The sequence below is a fragment of the Littorina saxatilis genome, linkage group LG11, assembly GCF_037325665.1.
Source record: "Littorina saxatilis isolate snail1 linkage group LG11, US_GU_Lsax_2.0, whole genome shotgun sequence".
Classification (NCBI taxonomy): Eukaryota; Metazoa; Mollusca; class Gastropoda; order Littorinimorpha; family Littorinidae; genus Littorina; species Littorina saxatilis.
The window spans coordinates 125,001-146,335 of NC_090255.1; the positions used below are offsets into that span (position 1 = coordinate 125,001).

The 21,335-nt window shown below is 45.6% G+C and overlaps 1 protein-coding gene across 1 annotated transcript in view; it reads right to left on the reverse strand.

The window, feature by feature from the left end:
* The window catches only part of LOC138980740 (uncharacterized), a 77,902-nt gene that overhangs the window by 14,578 nt on the left and 41,989 nt on the right, over nucleotides 1-21,335 (reverse strand). Inside the window, exons 7-11 of the mRNA XM_070353643.1 lie at nucleotides 19,549-19,666; nucleotides 14,872-15,176; nucleotides 12,842-12,972; nucleotides 9,383-9,760; nucleotides 6,429-6,614 (exon numbers count right to left, since the gene is read on the reverse strand). Coding sequence (XP_070209744.1) covers nucleotides 6,429-6,614; nucleotides 9,383-9,760; nucleotides 12,842-12,972; nucleotides 14,872-15,176; nucleotides 19,549-19,666 — 1,118 coding nt within the window. The remainder of the gene's footprint in view (nucleotides 1-6,428; nucleotides 6,615-9,382; nucleotides 9,761-12,841; nucleotides 12,973-14,871; nucleotides 15,177-19,548; nucleotides 19,667-21,335) is intronic.

Here is a 21,335-nt window from a genome sequence, read left to right on the forward strand (position 1 = left end):
ACCTTCACCTCTGTCAACACAACAAGTATAGCAGACTTAACCTCCTCCTTCCTCTGTCACCACAACAAGTATAGCCGACTCAACCTTCACCTCTGTCAACACAACAAGTATAGCAGACTTAACCTCTTCCTCCTTCCTCTGTCAACACAACAAGTATAGCAGACTCAACCTTCACCTCTGTCAACACAACAAGTATAGCAGACTTAACCTCTTCCTCCTTCCTCTGTCAACACAACAAGTATAGCAGACTCAACCTTCACCTCTGTCACCACAACAAGTATAGCAGACTTAACCTTCACCTCTGTCAACACAACAAGTATAGCCGACTTAACCTTCACCTCTGTCAACACAACAAGTATAGCCGACTTAACCTTCACCTCTGTCAACACAACAAGTATAGCCGACTTAACCTTCACCGTGCTTCCTCTGTCAACACAACAAGTATAGCAGACTTAACCTCTTCCTCCTTCCTCTGTCAACACAACAAGTATAGCAGACTTTACTTCACCTCTGTCAACACAACAAGTATAGCCGACTTAACCTCTTCCTCCTTCCTCTGTCAACACAACAAGTATAGCAGACTTTACTTCACCTCTGTCAACACAACAAGTATAGCCGACTTAACCTTCACCGTGCTTCCTGGCTGGTCCACGACCCAGAGCCTAACAAAACACAACAAGTATAGCCGACGTAACCTTCACCGTGCTTCCTGGCTGGTCCACGACCCAGAGCCTAACAAAACACAACAAGTATAGCCGACCTAACCTTCACCGTGCTTCCTGGCTCGTCCACGACCCAGAGCCTAACAAAACACAAGTATAGCCGACCTAACCTTCACCGTGCTTCCTGGCTGGTCCACGACCCAGAGCCTAACAAAACACAACAAGTATAGCCGACTTAACCTTCACCGTGCTTCCTGGCTGGTCCACGACCCAGAGCCTAACAAAACACAACAAGTATAGCCGACGTAACCTTCACCGTGCTTCCTGGCTGGTCCACGACCCAGAGCCTAACTAAACACAACAAGTATAGCCGACCTAACCTTCACCTTCCTGGCTGGTCCACGACCCAGAGCCTAACTAAACACAACAAGTATAGCCGACCTAACCTTCACCTTCCTGGCTGGTCCACGACCCAGAGCCTAACTAAACACAACAAGTATAGCCGACCTAACCTTCACCTTCCTGGCTGGTCCACGACCCAGAGCCTAACTAAACACAACAAGTATAGCCGACCTAACCTTCACCTTCCTGGCTGGTCCACGACCCAGAGCCTAACTAAACACAACAAGTATAGCCGACCTAACCTTCACCTTCCTGGCTGGTCCACGACCCAGAGCCTAACTAAACACAACAAGTATAGCAGACGTAACCTTCACCGTGCTTCCTGGCTGATCCACGACCCAGAGCCTAACAAAACACAACAAGTATAGCCGACCTAACCTTCACCTTCCTGGCTGGTCCACGACCCAGAGCCTAACTAAACACAACAAGTATAGCCGACCTAACCTTCACCTTCCTGGCTGGTCCACGACCCAGAGCCTAACTAAACACAACAAGTATAGCCGACCTAACCTTCACCTTCCTGGCTGGTCCACGACCCAGAGCCTAACTAAACACAACAAGTATAGCCGACCTAACCTTCACCTTCCTGGCTGGTCCACGACCCAGAGCCTAACTAAACACAACAAGTATAGCCGACCTAACCTTCACCTTCCTGGCTGGTCCACGACCCAGAGCCTAACTAAACACAACAAGTATAGCCGACCTAACCTTCACCTTCCTGGCCGGTCCACGACCCAGAGCCTAACTAAACACAACAAGTATAGCCGACCTAACCTTCACCTTCCTGGCTGGTCCACGACCCAGAGCCTAACTAAACACAACAAGTATAGCCGACCTAACCTTCACCTTCCTGGCTGGTCCACGACCCAGAGCCTAACAAAAGTGTCTGTATCTCTAAAACTATTGAGAGTTTTTGATTGAAACTTCATGTTATCCTAAAACACCATAGAACCTTCCTATCGACCAATGTTTAAAGGATTATCTTTGTAAACATACAAATAAACAATGACGTCATTTGAACTACAAAGTCCGGATGTTGTGGGCAGTCCACTACCCATATGGAATTAAAGAAGGCATTTTACTGTTTTTATCTATATTCGGATGGCGTTGGTCATGTACAACCCATACCTTTTACGTAGAATCCTTCTTTAGAAAGGACCCACATCATCCAGATTGTGTAGTCCAAAGCATGATCCACTGAATGTTAAGGGACCAGTGCTGGACGTTTTCTTATTGCCAAACGAATCAAAGCAGTTTCTATATACTACAAACAGGGAAAATGTGTTAATAATAAATAATAATAATAAATAACTTTTCTATAGCGCGAGTCCCATCAATTGGCTCCAGGCGCTTTACAAATTCATTATAGAATAAACTACCACAAATCAACAAGCATACAAAGCATACATTTAACTGAGACATAACACCAAGAACCCAAGTACTAAGCAAAACTTAGCGTACAATGTTAAAAGTACACACACACACACACACACACACACACACACACACACACACACACACATTGTTCTGGACAATAAGTGCTATCTTGTGTGATTTTGAGTGATACATGTACGACCATAATCTGGCAAACTTCAACCTCTCTAGTGCCATCTGTTCCTCTTATGATGCTAATCCACCTCTCTAGTGCCATCTGTTCCTCTTATGATGCTAATCCACCTCTCTAGTGCCATCTGTTCCTCTTATGATGCTAATCCACCTCTCTAGTGCCATCTGTTCCCCTTATGATGCTAATCAACCTCTCTAGTGCCATCTGTACCTCTTATGATGCTAATCCACCTCTCTAGTGCCATCTGTTCCTCTTATGATGCTAATCAACCTCTCTAGTGCCATCTGTTCCCCTTATGATGCTAATCCACCTCTCTAGTGCCATCTGTTCCCCTTATGATGCTCAGGCATGGGAATTGAAAATTGTAAAAAAGGCGGAAAATTTATAACTGAAGACGCGAAGCGTCAAGTCGACGGCGCGAAGCGCCCAGCTTTACTAGGGGGGTCCGGGGGCATGCCCCCCCGGAAATTTTTTTTCTCCAAAGAACCCAGATGGTGCAATCTGGTGTCATCTGAGCTCCAAGTTTGCCATTAAATTCTGTTTTTAGAATCAGAGTTTTTAGTACAAAAATGTACCAAATTTTGCTTACATGTTTTATATATGGTTTAAATTTGTAAAAAATTTTATCTGTTGAGACAAACAGGAAAATGTAACTTGTAACACAATCTGTGCAATCTGGTTTACTTTCAAACATAATAGTTCAATAACTGAGGCGGGCGGTAGCAGTGCGTGAACAAAGTACGGAAAGTTTTCGCGGGCTTTTGCGCAAAGGCCAAAGTAACCGGTGCTTTTTTTGTGTGCCTCCCCCCTTTATTTTTTCGGCGGACACTTTTGCATTTTCGGCGGAACAAAAAAAAAATTCGGCGGAAATCCGCCATTCGGCGGACAATTCCCATGCCTGGATGCTAATCCACCTCTCTAGTGCCATCTGTTCCCCTTATGATGCTAATCCACCTCTCTAATGCCATCTGTTCCCCTTATGATGCTAATCCACCTCTCTAGTGCCATCTGTTCCTCTTATGATGCTAATCCACCTCTCTAGTGCCATCTGTTCCTCTTATGATGCTAATCCACCTCTCTAGTGCCATCTGTTCCTCTTATGATGCTAATCCACCTCTCTAGTGCCATCTGTTCCCCTTATGATGCTAATCAACCTCTCTAGTGCCATCTGTTCCCCTTATGATGCTAATCCACCTCTCTAGTGCCATCTGTTCCTCTTATGATGCTAATCCACCTCTCTAGTGCCATCTGTTCCACTTATGCTAATCCACCTCTCTAGTGCCATCTGTTCCCCTTATGATGCTAATCCACCTCTCTAGTGCCATCTGTTCCCCTTATGATGCTAATCCACCTCTCTTGTGCCATCTGTTCCTCTTATGATGCTAATACACCTCTCTAGTGCCATCTGTTCCTCTTATGATGCTAATCCACCTCTCTAGTGCCATCTGTTCCCCTTATGATGCTAATCAACCTCTCTAGTGCCATCTGTTCCTCTTATGATGCTAATCAACCTCTCTAGTGCCATCTGTTCCTCTTATGATGCTAATCCACCTCTCTAGTGCCATCTGTTCCCCTTATGATGCTAATCAACCTCTCTAGTGCCATCGTTCCCCTTATGATGCTAATCAACCTCTCTAGTGCCATCTGTTCCCCTTATGATGCTAATCAACCTCTCTAGTGCCATCTGTTCCTCTTATGATGCTAATCAACCTCTCTAGTGCCATCTGTTCCCCTTATGATGCTAATCAACCTCTCTAGTGCCATCGTTCCCCTTATGATGCTAATCCACCTCTCTAGTGCCATCTGTTCCCCTTATGATGCTAATCAACCTCTCTAATGCCATCTGTTCCTCTTATGATGCTAATCAACCTCTCTAGTGCCATCTGTTCCCCTTATGATGCTAATCAACCTCTCTAGTGCCATCTGTTCCCCTTATGATGCTAATCCACCTCTCAAGTGCCATCTGTTCCCCTTATGATGCTAATCCACCTCTCTAGTGCCATCTGTTCCCCTTATGATGCTAATCCACCTCTCTAGTGCCATCTGTTCCCCTTATGATGCTAATCAACCTCTCTATTGCCATCTGTTCCCCTTATGATGCTAATCCACCTCTCTAGTGCCATCTGTTCCCCTTATGATGCTAATCAACCTCTCTAGTGCCATCGTTCCCCTTATGATGCTAATCCACCTCTCTAGTGCCATCTGTTCCTCTTATGATGCTAATCAACCTCTCTAGTGCCATATGTTCCTCTTATGATGCTAATCCACCTCTCTAGTGCCATCTGTTCCTCTTATGATGCTAATCAATCTCTCTAGTGCCATCTGTTCCTCTTATGATACTAATCAACCTCTCTAGTGCCATCTGTTCCTCTTATGATGTTAATCCACCTCTCTAGTGCCATCTGTTCCCCGTATGATGCTAATCCACCTCTCTAGTGCCATCTGTTTCCCTTATGATGCTAATCCACCTCTCTAGTGCCATCTGTTCCCCTTATGATGCTAATCCACCTCTCTAGTGCCATCTGTTCCTCTTATGATGCTAATCCACCTCTCTAGTGCCATCTGTTCCTCTTATGATGCTAATCCACCTCTCTAGTGCCATCTGTTCCTCTTATGATGCTAATCCACCTCTCTAGTGCCATCTGTTCCTCTTATGATGCTAATCCACCTCTCTAGTGCCATCTGTTCCTCTTATGATGCTAATCCACCTCTCTAGTGCCATCTGTTCCTCTTATGATGCTAATCCACCTCTCTAGTGCCATCTGTTCTCCTTATGATGCTAATCCACCACTCTAGTGCCATCTGTTCCCCTTATGATGCTAATCCACCTCTCTAGTGCCATCTGTACCTCTTATGATGCTAATCCACCTCTCTAGTGCCATCTGTACCTCTTATGATGCTAATCCACCTCTCTAGTGCCATCTGTTCCTCTTATGATGCTAATCCACCTCTCTAGTGCCATCTGTACCTCTTATGATGCTAATCAACCTCTCCAGTGCCATCTGTTCCCCTTATGAAGCTAATCCACCTCTCTAGTGCCATCTGTTCCCCTTATGATGCTAATCCACCTCTCTAGTGCCATCTGTTCCCCTTATGATGCTAATGCACCTCTCTAGTGCCATCTGTTCCCCTTATGATGCTAATCAACCTCTCTAGTGCCATCTGTTCCTCTTATGATGCTAATCCACCTCTCTAGTGCCATCTGTTCCCCTTATGATGCTAATCCACCTCTCTAGTGCCATCTGTTCCTCTTATGATGCTAATCCACCTCTCTAGTGCCATCTGTTCCTTTTATGATGCTAATCCACCTCTCTAGTGCCATCTGTACCTCTTATGATGCTAATCCACCTCTCTAGTGCCATCTGTTCCTCTTATGATACTAATCCACCTCTCTAGTGCCATCTGTTCCTCTTATGATGCTAATCCACCTCTCTAGTGCCATCTGTACCTCTTATGATGCTAATCAACCTCTCTAGTGCCATCTGTTCTCCTTATGATGCTAATCCACCTCTCTAGTGCCATCTGTTCCCCTTATGATGCTAATGCACCTCTCTAGTGCCATCTGTTCCCCTTATGATGCTAATCCACCTCTCTAGTGCCATCTGTTCCCCTTATGATGCTAATCCACCTCTCTAGTGCCATCTGTTCCCCTTATGCTAATCCACCTCTCTAGTGTCATCTGTTCCCCTTATGATGCTAATCCACCTCTCTAGTGCCATCTGTTCTCCTTATGATGCTAATCCACCTCTCTAGTGCCATCTGTTCCTCTTATGATGCTAATCCACCCACCCACTCACCGTCAGTTCCTCTCTCAGTCTCCGAGCCTCCTCAGCAATCTCCATGTCCTGTCGACGTTTCCTCTCCTCGGCCGCCTGCCTCTCCTTCTCTTCCCGCGCCGCCTGACGTCGTTCCTTTTTCTCACGGTCCTGACGAACCATCTCCTCAAGGTCACGCGCGATCTTCGCCGCATCCTTCGCCGCGTCCTGTCACACATCAAACATTACACATGGTGTCAAGGTCATGCACGATCTTCGTTATGCTCATACAACTCACCTTCGTAATGCTCATTCGACTCACCTTCGTATTATGAATCAGAAACAAGTCAACTGCTGCTCTAGCTCCATAAAAGTTCAAGAAAATGAGAATTTCCTACCGATTGACCATAGCTCGATCCCATTGTGACCTTGAAATTTGACCAGAATTAAGCAGAAATATGTCTAGAGATCACTAAACCCTAGAAGTTTGTGAAGCTTCAAAGATCTAGCATCAAAAACAAAGACAACTGTTTTTCAATTTTGATCCAAACATGACCCCAATGTGACCTTGACATTTTACAAGGGTCAACCAAACTTGGATCGTGTCTGGAAGTCATCACTACCTAGAAGTGTGTACAGTTTCAACCTTCTAGCTTCAAAGACATCACAGACAGACGGACATCACAGACATCACAGACAGACGGACAGACAGACGGACATCACAGACAGACGGACATCACAGACAGACGGACATCACAGACATCACAGACATACGGACAGACAGACGGACATCACAGACAGACGGACATCACAGACAGACGGACAGACAGACGGACATCACAGACAGACGGACATCACAGACAGACGGACAGACAGACGGACATCACAGACAGACGGACATCACAGACAGACAGATGGACATCACAGACAGACGGACATCACAGACAGACGGACAGACAGACGGACGGACATAGTCCATACAGATGAACACTGCTCATTCCTTCCACTAATCAAATACTAAGGTGAGCAAAAAACAGACCTGAAAAGAAAACATGAGTTGTACCTCATCCTGTCTGTATGCCGTTTTGTACCTCATCCTGTCTGTTAGAGGGTTAGTTTTGTACCTCATCCTGTCTGTTAAAGGGTTAGTTTTGTACCTCATCCTGTCTGTTAGAGGGTTAGTTTTGTACCTCATCCTGTCTGTTAGAGGGTTAGTTTTGTACCTCATCCTGTCTGTTAGAGGGTTAGTTTTGTACCTCATCCTGTCTGTTAGAGGGTTAGTTTTGTACCTTATCCTGTCTGTTAGAGGGTTAGTTTTGTACCTCATCCTGTCTGTTAGAGGGTTAGTTTTGTACCTCATCGTCTGTCAGAGGGTTAGTTTTGTACCTCATCCTGTCTGTTAGAGGGTTAGTTTTGTACCTTATCCTGTCTGTTAAAGGGTTAGTTTTGTACCTCATCCTGTCTGTTAGAGGGTTAGTTTTGTACCTCATCCTGTCTGTTAAAGGGTTAGTTTTGTACCTCATCCAGACCTGGGAACCCCTGTTTTGCACTTTGAGTATTCTCAAACAAACTTGGTGTATTTTCAAAAAAATGAGCATACTCCACACAGCGTTTGCACATCCATGATTAAAACATGCCTCATGCGCGTCCGTCACACCGTTAATTCAGTTTACCTATACATTTAAAACAAATGCTTTTTTCAATTTTTACTGACAAAAACTGTACCGTATTTGACGGACTACAAGCCGCGACTTAAAAAAAATAAAAAAATCGCAATGCGGCTTATAAAAAGATGCGGCTAAAACGTTACCTAAACTTGAATACCATTCGCCTAATGGAAGTCGCCGCGGATTTTCATTTCGCTCGATTAGCGATTACCGGTACTTTATTAGCTCTCTACTCAAGACTCGGCGCTTTTCTCTTTCTTTCGCGAATCTTCGTTTGTCAACAAGTCGTCGTGACAAGCGTACAGAGAAACACCGGATGTATCAGGATCTCGCGCGCGCGAGATTTTGATTTTTTGTGTCTCGCGATAGTTTGAGGAGCGAGAGCCGCCATGTTGTGTTTTCGTCTGCTCGAAATGTGCGCAAAAGTCGTAAATGTTCCCAAAAAAGCTTATTCCGGGTGGGACTACATGTGTGTGTTGGTTACAAATTGTGTGTGTGTGATATTTTTCTTCAAACTTTTTCACTTTTCTTCTTTGTTTCACTTGTTTATTCTCGGAGCCGATTTCGCCAAATACCGTACTTTCGTTTGCCTGGTTGTTTTGATTGATTGACACGATCCGATTATATTTTTTTCGACGGCGGCTAATATAGTGACGTAATCATGTGCCAAAATTGTGGATCGGCTTCAGGATGGGCTTGTGAAGAAAAGTAGTCTAGGAATTTTTCTTGTCGTATTTTTTTCCCACTGACCGTACTGAGCGTATTCTCGACAATCATGCGTACAAAATACGGCGAAATCGTATGGGTTCCCAGGTCTGCTCATCCTGTCTGTTAAAGGGTTAGTTTTGTACCTCATCCTGTCTGTTAGAGGGTTAGTTTTGTACCTCATCCTGTCTGTTAAAGGGTTAGTTTTGTACCTCATCCTGTCTGTTAAAGGGTTAGTTTTGTACCTCATCCTGTCTGTTAGAGGGTTAGTTTTGTACCTCATCCTGTCTGTTAGAGGGTTAGTTTTGTACCTCATCCTGTCTGTTAAAGGGTTAGTTTTGTACCTTATCCTGTCTGTTAAAGGGTTAGTTTGTACCTCATCCTGTCTGTTCAAGGGTTAGTTTTGTACCTCATCCTGTCTGTTAAAGGGTTAGTTTTGTACCTCATCGTCTGTCAGAGGGTTAGTTTTGTACCTCATCCTGTCTGTTAAAGGGTTAGTTTTGTACCTCATCCTGTCTGTTAGAGGGTTAGTTTTGTACCTCATCCTGTCTGTTAGAGGGTTAGTTTGTATTCAAAATGCCAAGAATGTATTAAATGTTACCAAGAAAAGAAAAAAAGTTGTACCTCATCCCGTTTCCTCTGCTCCTCTCTCAGCTTCTGTTGGCGCAATTTCTCCGCTTGCTTGACCTTGTCCGCTTCCTGTTTTACCTTGTCCGCTTCCTGTCTGGCCTTGTCTGCCTCCTGTCTCTTTCTCTCGGCTTCCTGCTTGGCCTTTTCCTGTCTCTGTCTGACCTTGGCCGCCTCCTCTCTTGCCCTCTCCGTCTTCCTGGCTTGGTCCGCCTCTCTCCTCGCCCTGTCTGACTCCTCTTTCACGTTGTTTGCTTCCCGTTTGACCCTCTCTGCTTCTTTCCTGACCCTCTCTGCTTCTTTCTTTGCTTTGTCATCCTCATCTGCGGCTTTCTGTCTGTCAGCGTTCACCTTTGCTTCCTCTGTTGTTTTCATCTGTTGATAGATTGGAAGACACAAGGGTAAGCTCCTTCCAACCAACACAACCTGTAGTGTAACAGCAATACATAGACACAGACACACAACCTGTAGTGTAACAGCAATACATAGACACCAACACAACCTGTAGTGTAACAGCAATACATAGACACCAACACAACCTGTAGTGTAACAGCAATACATAGACACAGACACACAACCTGTAGTGTAACAGCAATACATAGACACAGACACACAACCTGTAGTGTAACAGCAATACATAGACACCAACACAACCTGTAGTGTAACAGCAATACATAGACACAGACACACAAACAGACACACAAACACACACACGCAGAAACACTCATACACACTCACATTCTTCTCTCTGGCCCACCACAACAAAGTGTACTAACTTCTCTCTGGCCCACCACAACAAAGTGTACTGACCCTTCTCTCTGGCCCACCACAACAAAGTGTACTAACTTCTCTCTGGCCCACCACAACAAAGTGTACTGACCCTTCTCTCTGGCCCACCACAACAAAGTGTACTGACCCTTCTCTCTGGCCCACCACAACAAAGTGTACTAACTTCTCTCTGGCCCACCACAACAAAGTGTACTGACTTCTCTCTGGCCCACCACAACAAAGTGTACTGACTTCTCTCTGGCCCACCACAACAAAGTGTACTAACTTCTCTCTGGCCCACCACAACAAAGTGTACTAACTTCTCTCTGGCCCACCACAACAAAGTGTACTGACCCTTCTCTCTGGCCCACCACAACAAAGTGTACTAACTTCTCTCTGGCCCACCACAACAAAGTGTACTGACTTCTCTCTGGCCCACCACAACAAAGTGTACTGACTTCTCTCTGGCCCACCACATCAAAGTGTACTGACTTCTCTCTGGCCCACCACAACAAAGTGTACTGACTTCTCTCTGGCCCACCACAACAAAGTGTACTAACTTCTCTCTGGCACACCACAACAAAGTGTACTGACTTCTCTCTGGCCCACCACAACAAAGTGTACTGACTTCTCTCTGGCCCACCACAACAAAGTGTACTAACTTCTCTCTGGCCCACCACAACAAAGTGTACTAACTTCTCTCTGGCCCACCACAACAAAGTGTAGTAACTTCTCTCTGGCCCACCACAACAAAGTGTACTAACTTCTCTCTGGCCCACCACAACAAAGTGTACTGACTTCTCTCTGGCCCACCACAACAAAGTGTACTGACTTCTCTCTGGCCCACCACAACAAAGTGTACTAACTTCTCTCTGGCCCACCACAACAAAGTGTACTGACTTCTCTCTGGCCCACCACAACAAAGTCTACTGACTTCTCTCTGGCCCACCACAACAAAGTGTACTAACTTCTCTCTGGCCCACCACAACAAAGTGTACTTCTCTCTGGCCCACCACAACAAAGTGTACTAACTTCTCTCTGGCCCACCACAACAAAGTGTACTGACTTCTCTCTGGCCCACCACAACAAAGTGTACTGACTTCTCTCTGGCCCACCACAACAAAGTGTACTAACTTCTCTCTGGCCCACCACAACAAAGTGTACTGACTTCTCTCTGGCCCACCACAACAAAGTGTACTAACTTCTCTCTGGCCCACCACAACAAAGTGTACTAACTTCTCTCTGGCCCACCACAACAAAGTGTACTAACTTCTCTCTGGCCCACCACAACAAAGTGTAGTAACTTCTCTCTGGCCCACCACAACAAAGTGTACTAACTTCTCTCTGGCCCACCACAACAAAGTGTACTAACTTCTCTCTGGCCCACCACAACAAAGTGTACTAACTTCTCTCTGGCCAACCACAACAAAGTGTACTGACTTCTCTCTGGCCCACCACAACAAAGTGTACTGACTTCTCTCTGGCCCACCACAACAAAGTGTACTAACTTCTCTCTGGCCCACCACAACAAAGTGTACTGACTTCTCTCTGGCCCACCACAACAAAGTGTACTGACTTCTCTCTGGCCCACCACAACAAAGTGTACTAACTTCTCTCTGGCCCACCACAACAAAGTGTACTGACTTCTCTCTGGCCCACCACAACAAAGTGTACTAACTTCTCTCTGGCCCACCACAACAAAGTGTACTAACTTCTCTCTGGCCCACCACAACAAAGTGTACTAACTTCTCTCTGGCCCACCACAACAAAGTGTACTAACTTCTCTCTGGCCCACCACAACAAAGTGTACTAACTTCTCTCTGGCCCACCACAACAAAGTGTACTAACTTCTCTCTGGCCCACCACAACAAAGTGTACTGACTTCTCTCTGGCCCACCACAACAAAGTGTACTGACTTCTCTCTGGCCCACCACAACAAAGTGTACTGACTTCTCTCTGGCCCACCACAACAAAGTGTACTAACTTCTCTCTGGCCCACCACAACAAAGTGTACTAACTTCTCTCTGGCCCACCACAACAAAGTGTACTAACTTCTCTCTGGCCCACCACAACAAAGTGTACTAACTTCTCTCTGGCCCACCACAACAAAGTGTACTAACTTCTCTCTGGCCCACCACAACAAAGTGTACTGACTTCTCTCTGGCCCACCACAACAAAGTGTACTAACCTGTGAGGCTGAGTGCCTGTCGTTGTGATGGTCTTTCTTTCTTTATTTGGTGTTTAACGTCGTTTTCAACCACGAAGGTTATATCGCTACGGGGAAAGGGGGGAGATGGGATAGAGCCACTTGTCAATTGTTTCTTGTTTGCTCCAGGGGCTTGCAACGTAGTACAATGTATTACCTTACTGGGAGAATGCAAGTTTCCAGTACAAAGGACTTAACATTTCTTACATACTGCTTGACTAAAATCTTTACAAAAATTGACTATATTCTAAACAAGAAACACTTAACAAGGGTAAAAAGAGAAACAGAATCCGTTAGCCGCCTCTTACGACATGCTGGGGAGCATCGGGTAAATTCTTCCCCCTAACCCGCGGGGGGTCGTTGTGATGGTCAGTTCCCGCTGCCTGGGATGGGTCACTCTGTGTACTAACCTGTGAGGCCGAGTGCCTGTCGTTGTGATGGTCAATTCCCGCTGCCTGGGATGGGTCACTCTGTGTACTAACCTGTGAGGCTGAGTGCCTGTCGTTGTGATGGTCAGTTCCCGCTGCCTGGGATGGACACTTGCCCCAGTTGGACGTTGACATGGTCGGGAAGTTGTCTTCATCCTCGGCATTGTTTTCAGCAGATGCTGTCGCTGTTACCAGCACAACACAAGCATAGTCGGCATTATGCACCCTGGAAACCCTACAGGCCTCTCCACCAGTAATCACATGAGGGTGATCACCCCCTTTGACATGAAGGTAACCAGTCAGCATTATGCACCCTGGAAACCCTACAGGCCTCTCTACCAGTAATCACATGAGGGTGATCACCCCCTTTGACATGAAGGTAACCAGTCAGCATTATGCACCCTGGAAACCCTACAGGCCTTTCTACCAGTAATCACATGAGGGTGATCACCCCCTTTGACATGAAGGTAACCAGTCAGCATTATGCACCCTGGAAACCCTACAGGCCTCTCCACCAGTAATCACATGAGGGTGATCACCCCCTTTGACATGAAGGTAACCAGTCAGCATTATGCACCCTGGAAACCCTACAGGCCTCTCTACCAGTAATCACATGAGGGTGATCACCCCCTTTGACATGAAGGTAACCAGTCAGCATTATGCACCCTGGAAACCCTACAGGCCTCTACACCAGTAATCACATGAGGGTGATCACCCCCTTTGACATGAAGGTAACCAGTCAGCATTATGCACCCTGGAAACCCTACAGGCCTCTACACCAGTAATCACATGAGGGTGATCACCCCCTTTGACATGAAGGTAACCAGTCGGCATTATGCACCCTGGAAACCCTACAGGCCTCTACACCAGTAATCACATGAGGGTGATCACCCCCTTTGACATGAAGGTAACCAGTCGGCATTATGCACCCTGGAAACCCTACAGGCCTCTCTACCAGTAATCACATGAGGGTGATCACCCCCTTTGACATGAAGGTAACCAGTCAGCATTATGCACCCTGGAAACCCTACAGGTATTTCTACCAGTAATCACATGAGGGTGATCACCCCCTTTGACATGAAGGTAACCAGTCAGCATCATGCACCCTGGAAACCCTACAGGCCTTTCTACCAGTAATCACATGAGGGTGATCACCCCCTTTGACATGAAGGTAACCAGTCAGCATTATGCACCCTGGAAACCCTACAGGCCTTTCTACCAGTAATCACACATTCAGTTTTAAAAGCAAATACACCTGTAATAGTTCACATCAAAATGAGACAATGACACACAACTGATCCATTCACAACATGTTAGGGTCCACAGAGAGCAATGTTTAAAGGACCGTGTGGTCCAATCATCATTCATCAGTACTCTTCATTCACTACAAACAGCATCCAGTGAGCATCAACACACACACACACACACACACACACACACACACACACACACACACATACAAACTCACACACACACACACTCACAAACATACAAACTCACACACACACACACACATACAAACACACACACAAACTCACACACACACACACACAAACTCACACACACACACACATACAAACTCACACACACACTCACACACACACTCACACATACAAACTCCAATCATCATTCATATACTCTTCATTCACTACAAACAGCATCCAGTGAGCATCAACACACACACACACACACACACACACCCACACACACATACAAACTCACACACACACACACTCACAAACATACAAACTCACACACACACACACACATACAAACACACACACAAACTCACACACACACAAACTCACACACACACACACACACACATACAAACTCACACACACACTCACACACACACTCACACATACAAACTCACACACACACAAACTCACACACACACACACACACACATACAAACTCACACACACACTCACACACACACTCACACATACAAACTCACACACACACACACACACACACACACACACACACACACACACACAAACTCACACACACACACACACAAACTCACACACACATACCCCCCTTCTCCCTCACTTGCCACCCTTTCCCAGAGTTCATACCATTTTTCTCGGCCTTCTTGCGTTCTTTTGCACGTTTCTTTTTCTCCCTCTTGGCGCTGGCCTTGTCTGTGGCGGGGGCTGGGCAAGGGGTGGGGTGAGAGGCGTGGCTTGCTGTCTGGGGGCGTGAAGAGGTGTGGCTTGCTGAGGCGTGGCCTGCCGTGTGGGAGTGTGAACAGGTGTGGCCTGCCGTGTGGGAGTGCGAGGGCGGGGCTCGACCCTTGCTGGAGGTCGGACCTGCACGGGACGCTGAAAACCGCTGACCCGACGACCTTGGGCCCGCCGAGTGATGCATGAAGGTGAAGGGACTGGAGGGGGGGACAGTGAGGGAATAGAATCAATCAATCAATCAATATTTGAGGCTTATATCGCGCGTATTCCGTGGGTACAGTTCTAAGCGCACGGAATTTTTTTTTAAATTATTATTTTTTTTAATGCAATTTATATCGCGCACATATTCAAGGCGCAGGGATTTATTTATGCCGTGTGAGATGGAATTTTGTTTACACAATACATCACGCATTCACATCGGCCAGCAGATCGCAGCCATTTCGGCGCATATCCTACTTTTCACGGCCTATTATTCCAAGTCACACGGGTATTTTGGTGGACATATTTATCTATGCCTGTACAATTTTGCCAGGAAAGACCCTTTTGTCAATCGTGGGATCTTTATCGTGCACACCCCAATGTAGTGTACACGAATCAGTGTCTAGTCCTACACCGTGTTCCCCTTTAACAAGGTGATTGTTCCCCTATAACAAGGTGATTGTTCCCCTTTCACAAGCTGATTGTTCCCCTTTCACATGAAGGTGATTATTCCCCTGTAAGAAGGTGATTGTTCCCCTGTAACATGAAGGTGACTGTTCCCCTTTAACATGAAGGTGATTGTTCCCCTGTAACATGAAGGTGATTGTTCCCCTTTAACATGAAGGTGATTGATCCCCTTTAACAAGGTGACTGTTCCCCTTTAACATGAAGGTGACTGTTCCCCTTTAACAAAGTGACTGTTCCCCTTTAACATGAAGGTGATTGTTCCCCTTTAACACGAAGGTGATTGTTCCCCTGTAACATGGAGTTTGATCCCCTGTAACATGAAGGTGATTGATCCCCTGTAACATGAAGGTGATTGATCCCCTGTAACATGAAGGTGATTGATCCCCTGTAACATGAAGGTGTTTGATCCCCTGTAACATGAAGGTGATTGATCCCCTGTAACATGAAGGTGTTTGATCCCCTGTAACATGAAGGTGATTGATCCCCTGTAACATGAAGGTGATTGATCCCCTGTAACATGAAGTTGTTTGATCCCCTGTAACATGAAGGTGTTTGATCCCCTGTAACATGAAGGTGATTGATCCCCTGTAACATGAAGGTGTTTGATCCCCTGTAACATGAAGGTGTTTGTTCACCTGTAACATGAAGGTGTTTGTTCCCCTGTAACATGGAGTTTGATCCCCTGTAACATGAAGGTGATTGTTCCTCTTAACATGAAGGTGATTGTTCCCCTTTAACATGAAGGTGATTGATCCCCTGTAACATGAAGGTGATTGATCCCCTTTAACATGAAGGTGATTGATCCCCTGTAACATGAAGGTGATTGATCCCCTGTAACATGAAGGTGACTGTTCCCCTTTAACAAGGTGATTGTTCACCTGTAACAAGAAGGTGACTGTTCCCCTTTAACATGAACAGACCTGGGAACCCCTATTTTGCACTTGGAGTATTTTCAAAGAAACTTCGCGTCTTTTCAGAAAAAAATGAGTGTACTCCCCACATCCGAACATCCAAAATACTGGGTCGACTTCGGGATGCTCTTGTGAAGAAAAGAAGTCTACAAACTTTTTGATCGTACTTTTTTCAAACGACCGTACTTATCGTATTATAGACAATAAAGCGTACAAAATACGGCAAAATCGTATTGGTTCCCAGGTCTGCATGAAGGTGACTGTTCCCCTTTAACAAGGCGATTGTTCCCCTTTAACAATGTGATTGTTCCCCTTTAACATTTTTGTTTGTTTGTTTGCTTAACGCCCAGCCGACCACGAAGGGCCATATCAGGGCGGCCCCTTTAACCCTTTCGCTGCCAATCAAAACTTGCGTATGTGCATTCCTGACTGCCAGGGAATATTGGAGTTCGGGGTGTAATAATTCACAAAAAATTCTAGCTCCAAACTGGCAGTAGGTAGGTAAGTTTGTTTGTTTGTTTGTTTAACGCCCAGCCGACCACGCAGGGCCATATCAGGGCGGTGCTGCTTTGACATTTAACGTGCGCCACACACAAGACAGAAGTCGCAGCACAGGCTTCATGTCTCACCCAGTCACATTATTCTGACACCGGACCAACCAGTCCTAGCACTAACCCCATAATGCCAGACGCCAGGCGGAGCAGCCACTAGATTGCCAATTTTAAAGTCTTAGGTATGACCCGGCCGGGGTTCAAACCCACGACCTCCCGATCACGGGGCGGACGCCTTACCACTAGGCCAACCGTGCCGGTAGGTAGGTAAGTAAAACCTGTTATTTTTAAAGGAAATTGAACCAAGAATCTGTTTTTAGTGTCTAATCATGGAAATAATAATTAGTTTGGCTTATAATGATGTTTAAATATGAACTTTTGAAAAATCAGTCCGGCGCATCTTCCGGTGCCTGTGGATCAAACACAGGTGGCTGTTTTGCTTGCTCCAAGAAAGGATTATAATCACTGTCATCTACCTGTTTCCAACGAATCGTCCGAAAGAAGATCTCCCCCTTCCCCTGTCAGTATCCATAATCATTTGCACCGCCTGTAGCGTCAGTCCGGCTTTGCTTTTCCCTACTAGGGCCCGGTCGACTGTCACCGTTAGCCATTTTGACGAGTCGAGATTTCTCTCCCCTAACCTGTCGCCAAGGCCGAAAATAGTCTTCAGACGCAAAACCGCGTCACCATTTATGTTTATTCATGAGAATGAGGTATCCTTCCAAGCCATTGGCTGCTATTTGTGTGTCAGCAGTGATGTAGCATTTCTGGAAAATTCCCGAACGGAGAAGACTTTCTTTCTTTCTTTCTTTCTTTGGTGTTTAACGTCGTTTTCAACCATTCAAGGTTATATCGCGACGGGGAAAGGGGGGGGGGGGGGGGGGGGGGGGATGGGATAGAGCCACTTGTTAATTGTTCATTGTTCACAAAAGCACTAATCAAAAAATTGCTCCAGGGCCTTGCAACGTAGTACAATATATGACCTTACTGGGAGAATGCAAGTTTCCAGTACAAAGGACTTAACATTTCTTACATACTGCTTGACTAAAATCTTTACAAACATTGACTATATTCTACACAAGAAACACTTAACAAGGGTAAAAGGAGAAACAGAATCCGTTAGTCGCCTCTTACGACATGCTGGGGAGCATCGGGTAAATTCTTCCCCCTAACCTGCGGGGGGTACGGAGAAGACAGGTAAACCCGTCCTAAGGCGCTGCGGCTGCACAAGCGCATGACGGGTATACCCGTCCTAAGGCAGTCAAGGGGTTAACATGAAGGCGATTGTTCCCCTTTAACAATGTGATTGTTCCCCTTTAACATGAAGGTGATTGTTACCCTCGTGAAGGTGACTGTTCCTCTTTAACAAGGTGACTGTTCCCCTTTAACATGAAGGTGACTGTTCTCCTTTAACAAGGTGATTGTTCCCCTTTAACAATGTGATTGTTCCCCTTTAACATGAAGGTGACTGTTCTCCTTTAACAAGGTGATTGTTCCCCTTTAACAAGGTGACTGTTCCCCTTTAACAAGGTGATTGTTCCCTTTTAACAATGTGATTGTTCCCCTTTAACAAGGTGACTGTTCCCCTTTAACAAGGTGATTGTTCCCCTTTAACAATGTGACTGTTCCCCTTTAACAAGGTGATTGTTCCCCTTTAACAATGTGATTGTTCCCCTTTAACATGAAGGCGATTGTTCCCCTTTAACAATGTGATTGTTCCCCTTTAACATGAAGGCGATTGTTACCCTTTAACAATGTGATTGTTCCCCTTTAACATGAAGGCGATTGTTCCCCTTTAACAATGTGATTGTTCCCCTTTAACATGAAGGCGATTGTTCCCCTTTAACAATGTGATTGTTCCCCTTTAACATGAAGGCGATTGTTCCCCTTTAACAATGTGATTGTTCCCCTTTAACAAGGTGATTGTTCCCCTTTAACAAGGTGACTGTTCCCCTTTAACAAGGTGATTGTTCCCCTTTAACATGAAGGCGATTGTTCCCCTTTAACAATGTGATTGTTCCGCTTTAACATGAAGGCGATTGTTACCCTTTAACAATGTGATTGTTCCCCTTTAACATGAAGGCGATTGTTCCCCTTTAACAATGTGATTGTTCCCCTTTAACATGAAGGCGATTGTTCCCCTTTAACAATGTGATTGTTCCCCTTTAACAAGGTGATTGTTCCCCTTTAACAAGGTGACTGTTCCCCTTTAACAAGGTGATTGTTCCCCTTTAACAATGTGATTGTTCCCCTTTAACATGAAGGCGATTGTTACCCTCATGAAGGTGACTGTTCCTCTTTAACAAGGTGACTGTTCCCCTTTAACAAGGTGATTGTTCCCCTTTAACAAGGTGATTGTTCCCCTTTAACAATGTGATTGTTCCCCTTTAACTTGAAGGCGATTGTTACCCAGGCAGGAGGTGAGAAAGCAAAGAGCTTACTGAAAAGGCGACGCGCCAAAGAAGAAACCTCCGTCGTCATCCTCGTCGGAGTCGGTGTCGTATCCAAACGGGTCATGTCTGAAGGCGCCGGGGGGCGGGCCTCGGGCACCCGTGAATTCTGGGAGACAAACAGTCCACATAGTTCATCCTATAGGAGCTTGTATCAAAGTGCCGGTCAAACAGTCCACATAGTTCATCCTATAGGAGCTTGTATCAAAGTGCCGGTCAAACAGTCCACATAGTTCATCCTATAGGAGCTTGTATCAAAGTGCCGGTCAAACAGTCCACATAGTTCATCCTATAGGAGCTTGTATCAAAGTGCCGGTCAAACAGTCCACATAGTTCATCCTATAGGAGCTTGTATCAAAGTGCCGGTCAAACAGTCCACATAGTTCATCCTATAGGAGCTTGTATCAAAGTGCCGGTCAAACAGTCCACATAGTTCATCCTATAGGAGCTTGTATCAAAGTGCCGGTCAAACAGTCCACATAGTTCATCCTATAGGAGCTTGTATCAAAGTGCCGGTCAAACAGTCCACATAGTTCATCCTATAGGAGCTTGTATCAAAGTGCCGGTCAAACAGTCCACATAGTTCATCCTATAGGAGCTTGTATCAAAGTGCCGGTCAAACAGTCCACATAGTTCATCCTATAGGAGCTTGTATCAAAGTGCCGGTCAAACAGTCCACATAGTTCATCCTATAGGAGCTTGTATCAAAGTGCCGGTCAAACAGTCCACATAGTTCATCCTATAGGAGCTTGTATCAAAGTGCCGGTCAAACAGTCCACATAGTTCATCCTATAGGAGCTTGTATCAAAGTGCCGGTCAAACAGTCCACATAGTTCATCCTATAGGAGCTTGTATCAAAGTGCCGGTCAAACAAAGTATCCTCCTTTCTTTCTTTCTTTATTTGGTGTTTAACGTCGTTTTCAACCACCAAGGGTTATATCGCGACGGGGAAAGGGGGGGAGACGGGATAGAGCCACTTGTCTTTCTTTCTTTCTTTATTTGGTGTTTAACGTCGTTTTCAACCACGAAGGGTTATATCGCGACGGGGAAAGGGGGGGAGACGGGATAGAGCCACTTGTCAATTGTTTCTTGTTCACAAAAGCACTAATCGAAAATTTTAATGGTAAATTTTCATTTTATTAATATACTTACCCAATTCACATATAGCAATTTACTTCAGTTTAGTGCTAGAACGCTGAAACTACGCTCCATCCTGGTAGGGGGGAAGTAACCCTAAAAATAGAACGGCCTTGACCAGTCACATGACCATATCTGACCAATGGTTACCTTTTACATGCATTGCGCATGCGTACTCTCGCCGCCATGTTCTTCATTCGCTCGAAGCGCCCCTTTTTATTTTTAGGGGATCTAAAGCGGGGTAGGCGGGAGGGACTTTAGTATGTGAATTGGGTAAGTATATTAATCAAATGAAAATTTACCATTAAAATTTTCGATTAAATTACATATCTTATCCCAATTCACATATAGCAGATTGCTAATTAAGGTGGTGGGATGCTCACCTATGAACTAGGCAACAATTGCCCTGCTGCTACCATCGCTGGTAGCGCCTTGGTACCGTCCTGCCGCACACTGGAAATGTCGCGCAGGTAATAGTTGATGAAGGCATCTTCCGATCTCCAGTACGCAGACTGGAGGACTTCGGATAATCTCCCGATCTTAGCACAGCTAAGGAGGATGCCCAGGATCTTGCCTCATGCGTCCTTGCCAACGTTAGAGGGAGAACTGACTGCCCCCCCCCCCCCCCCCCCCCCTTTCTT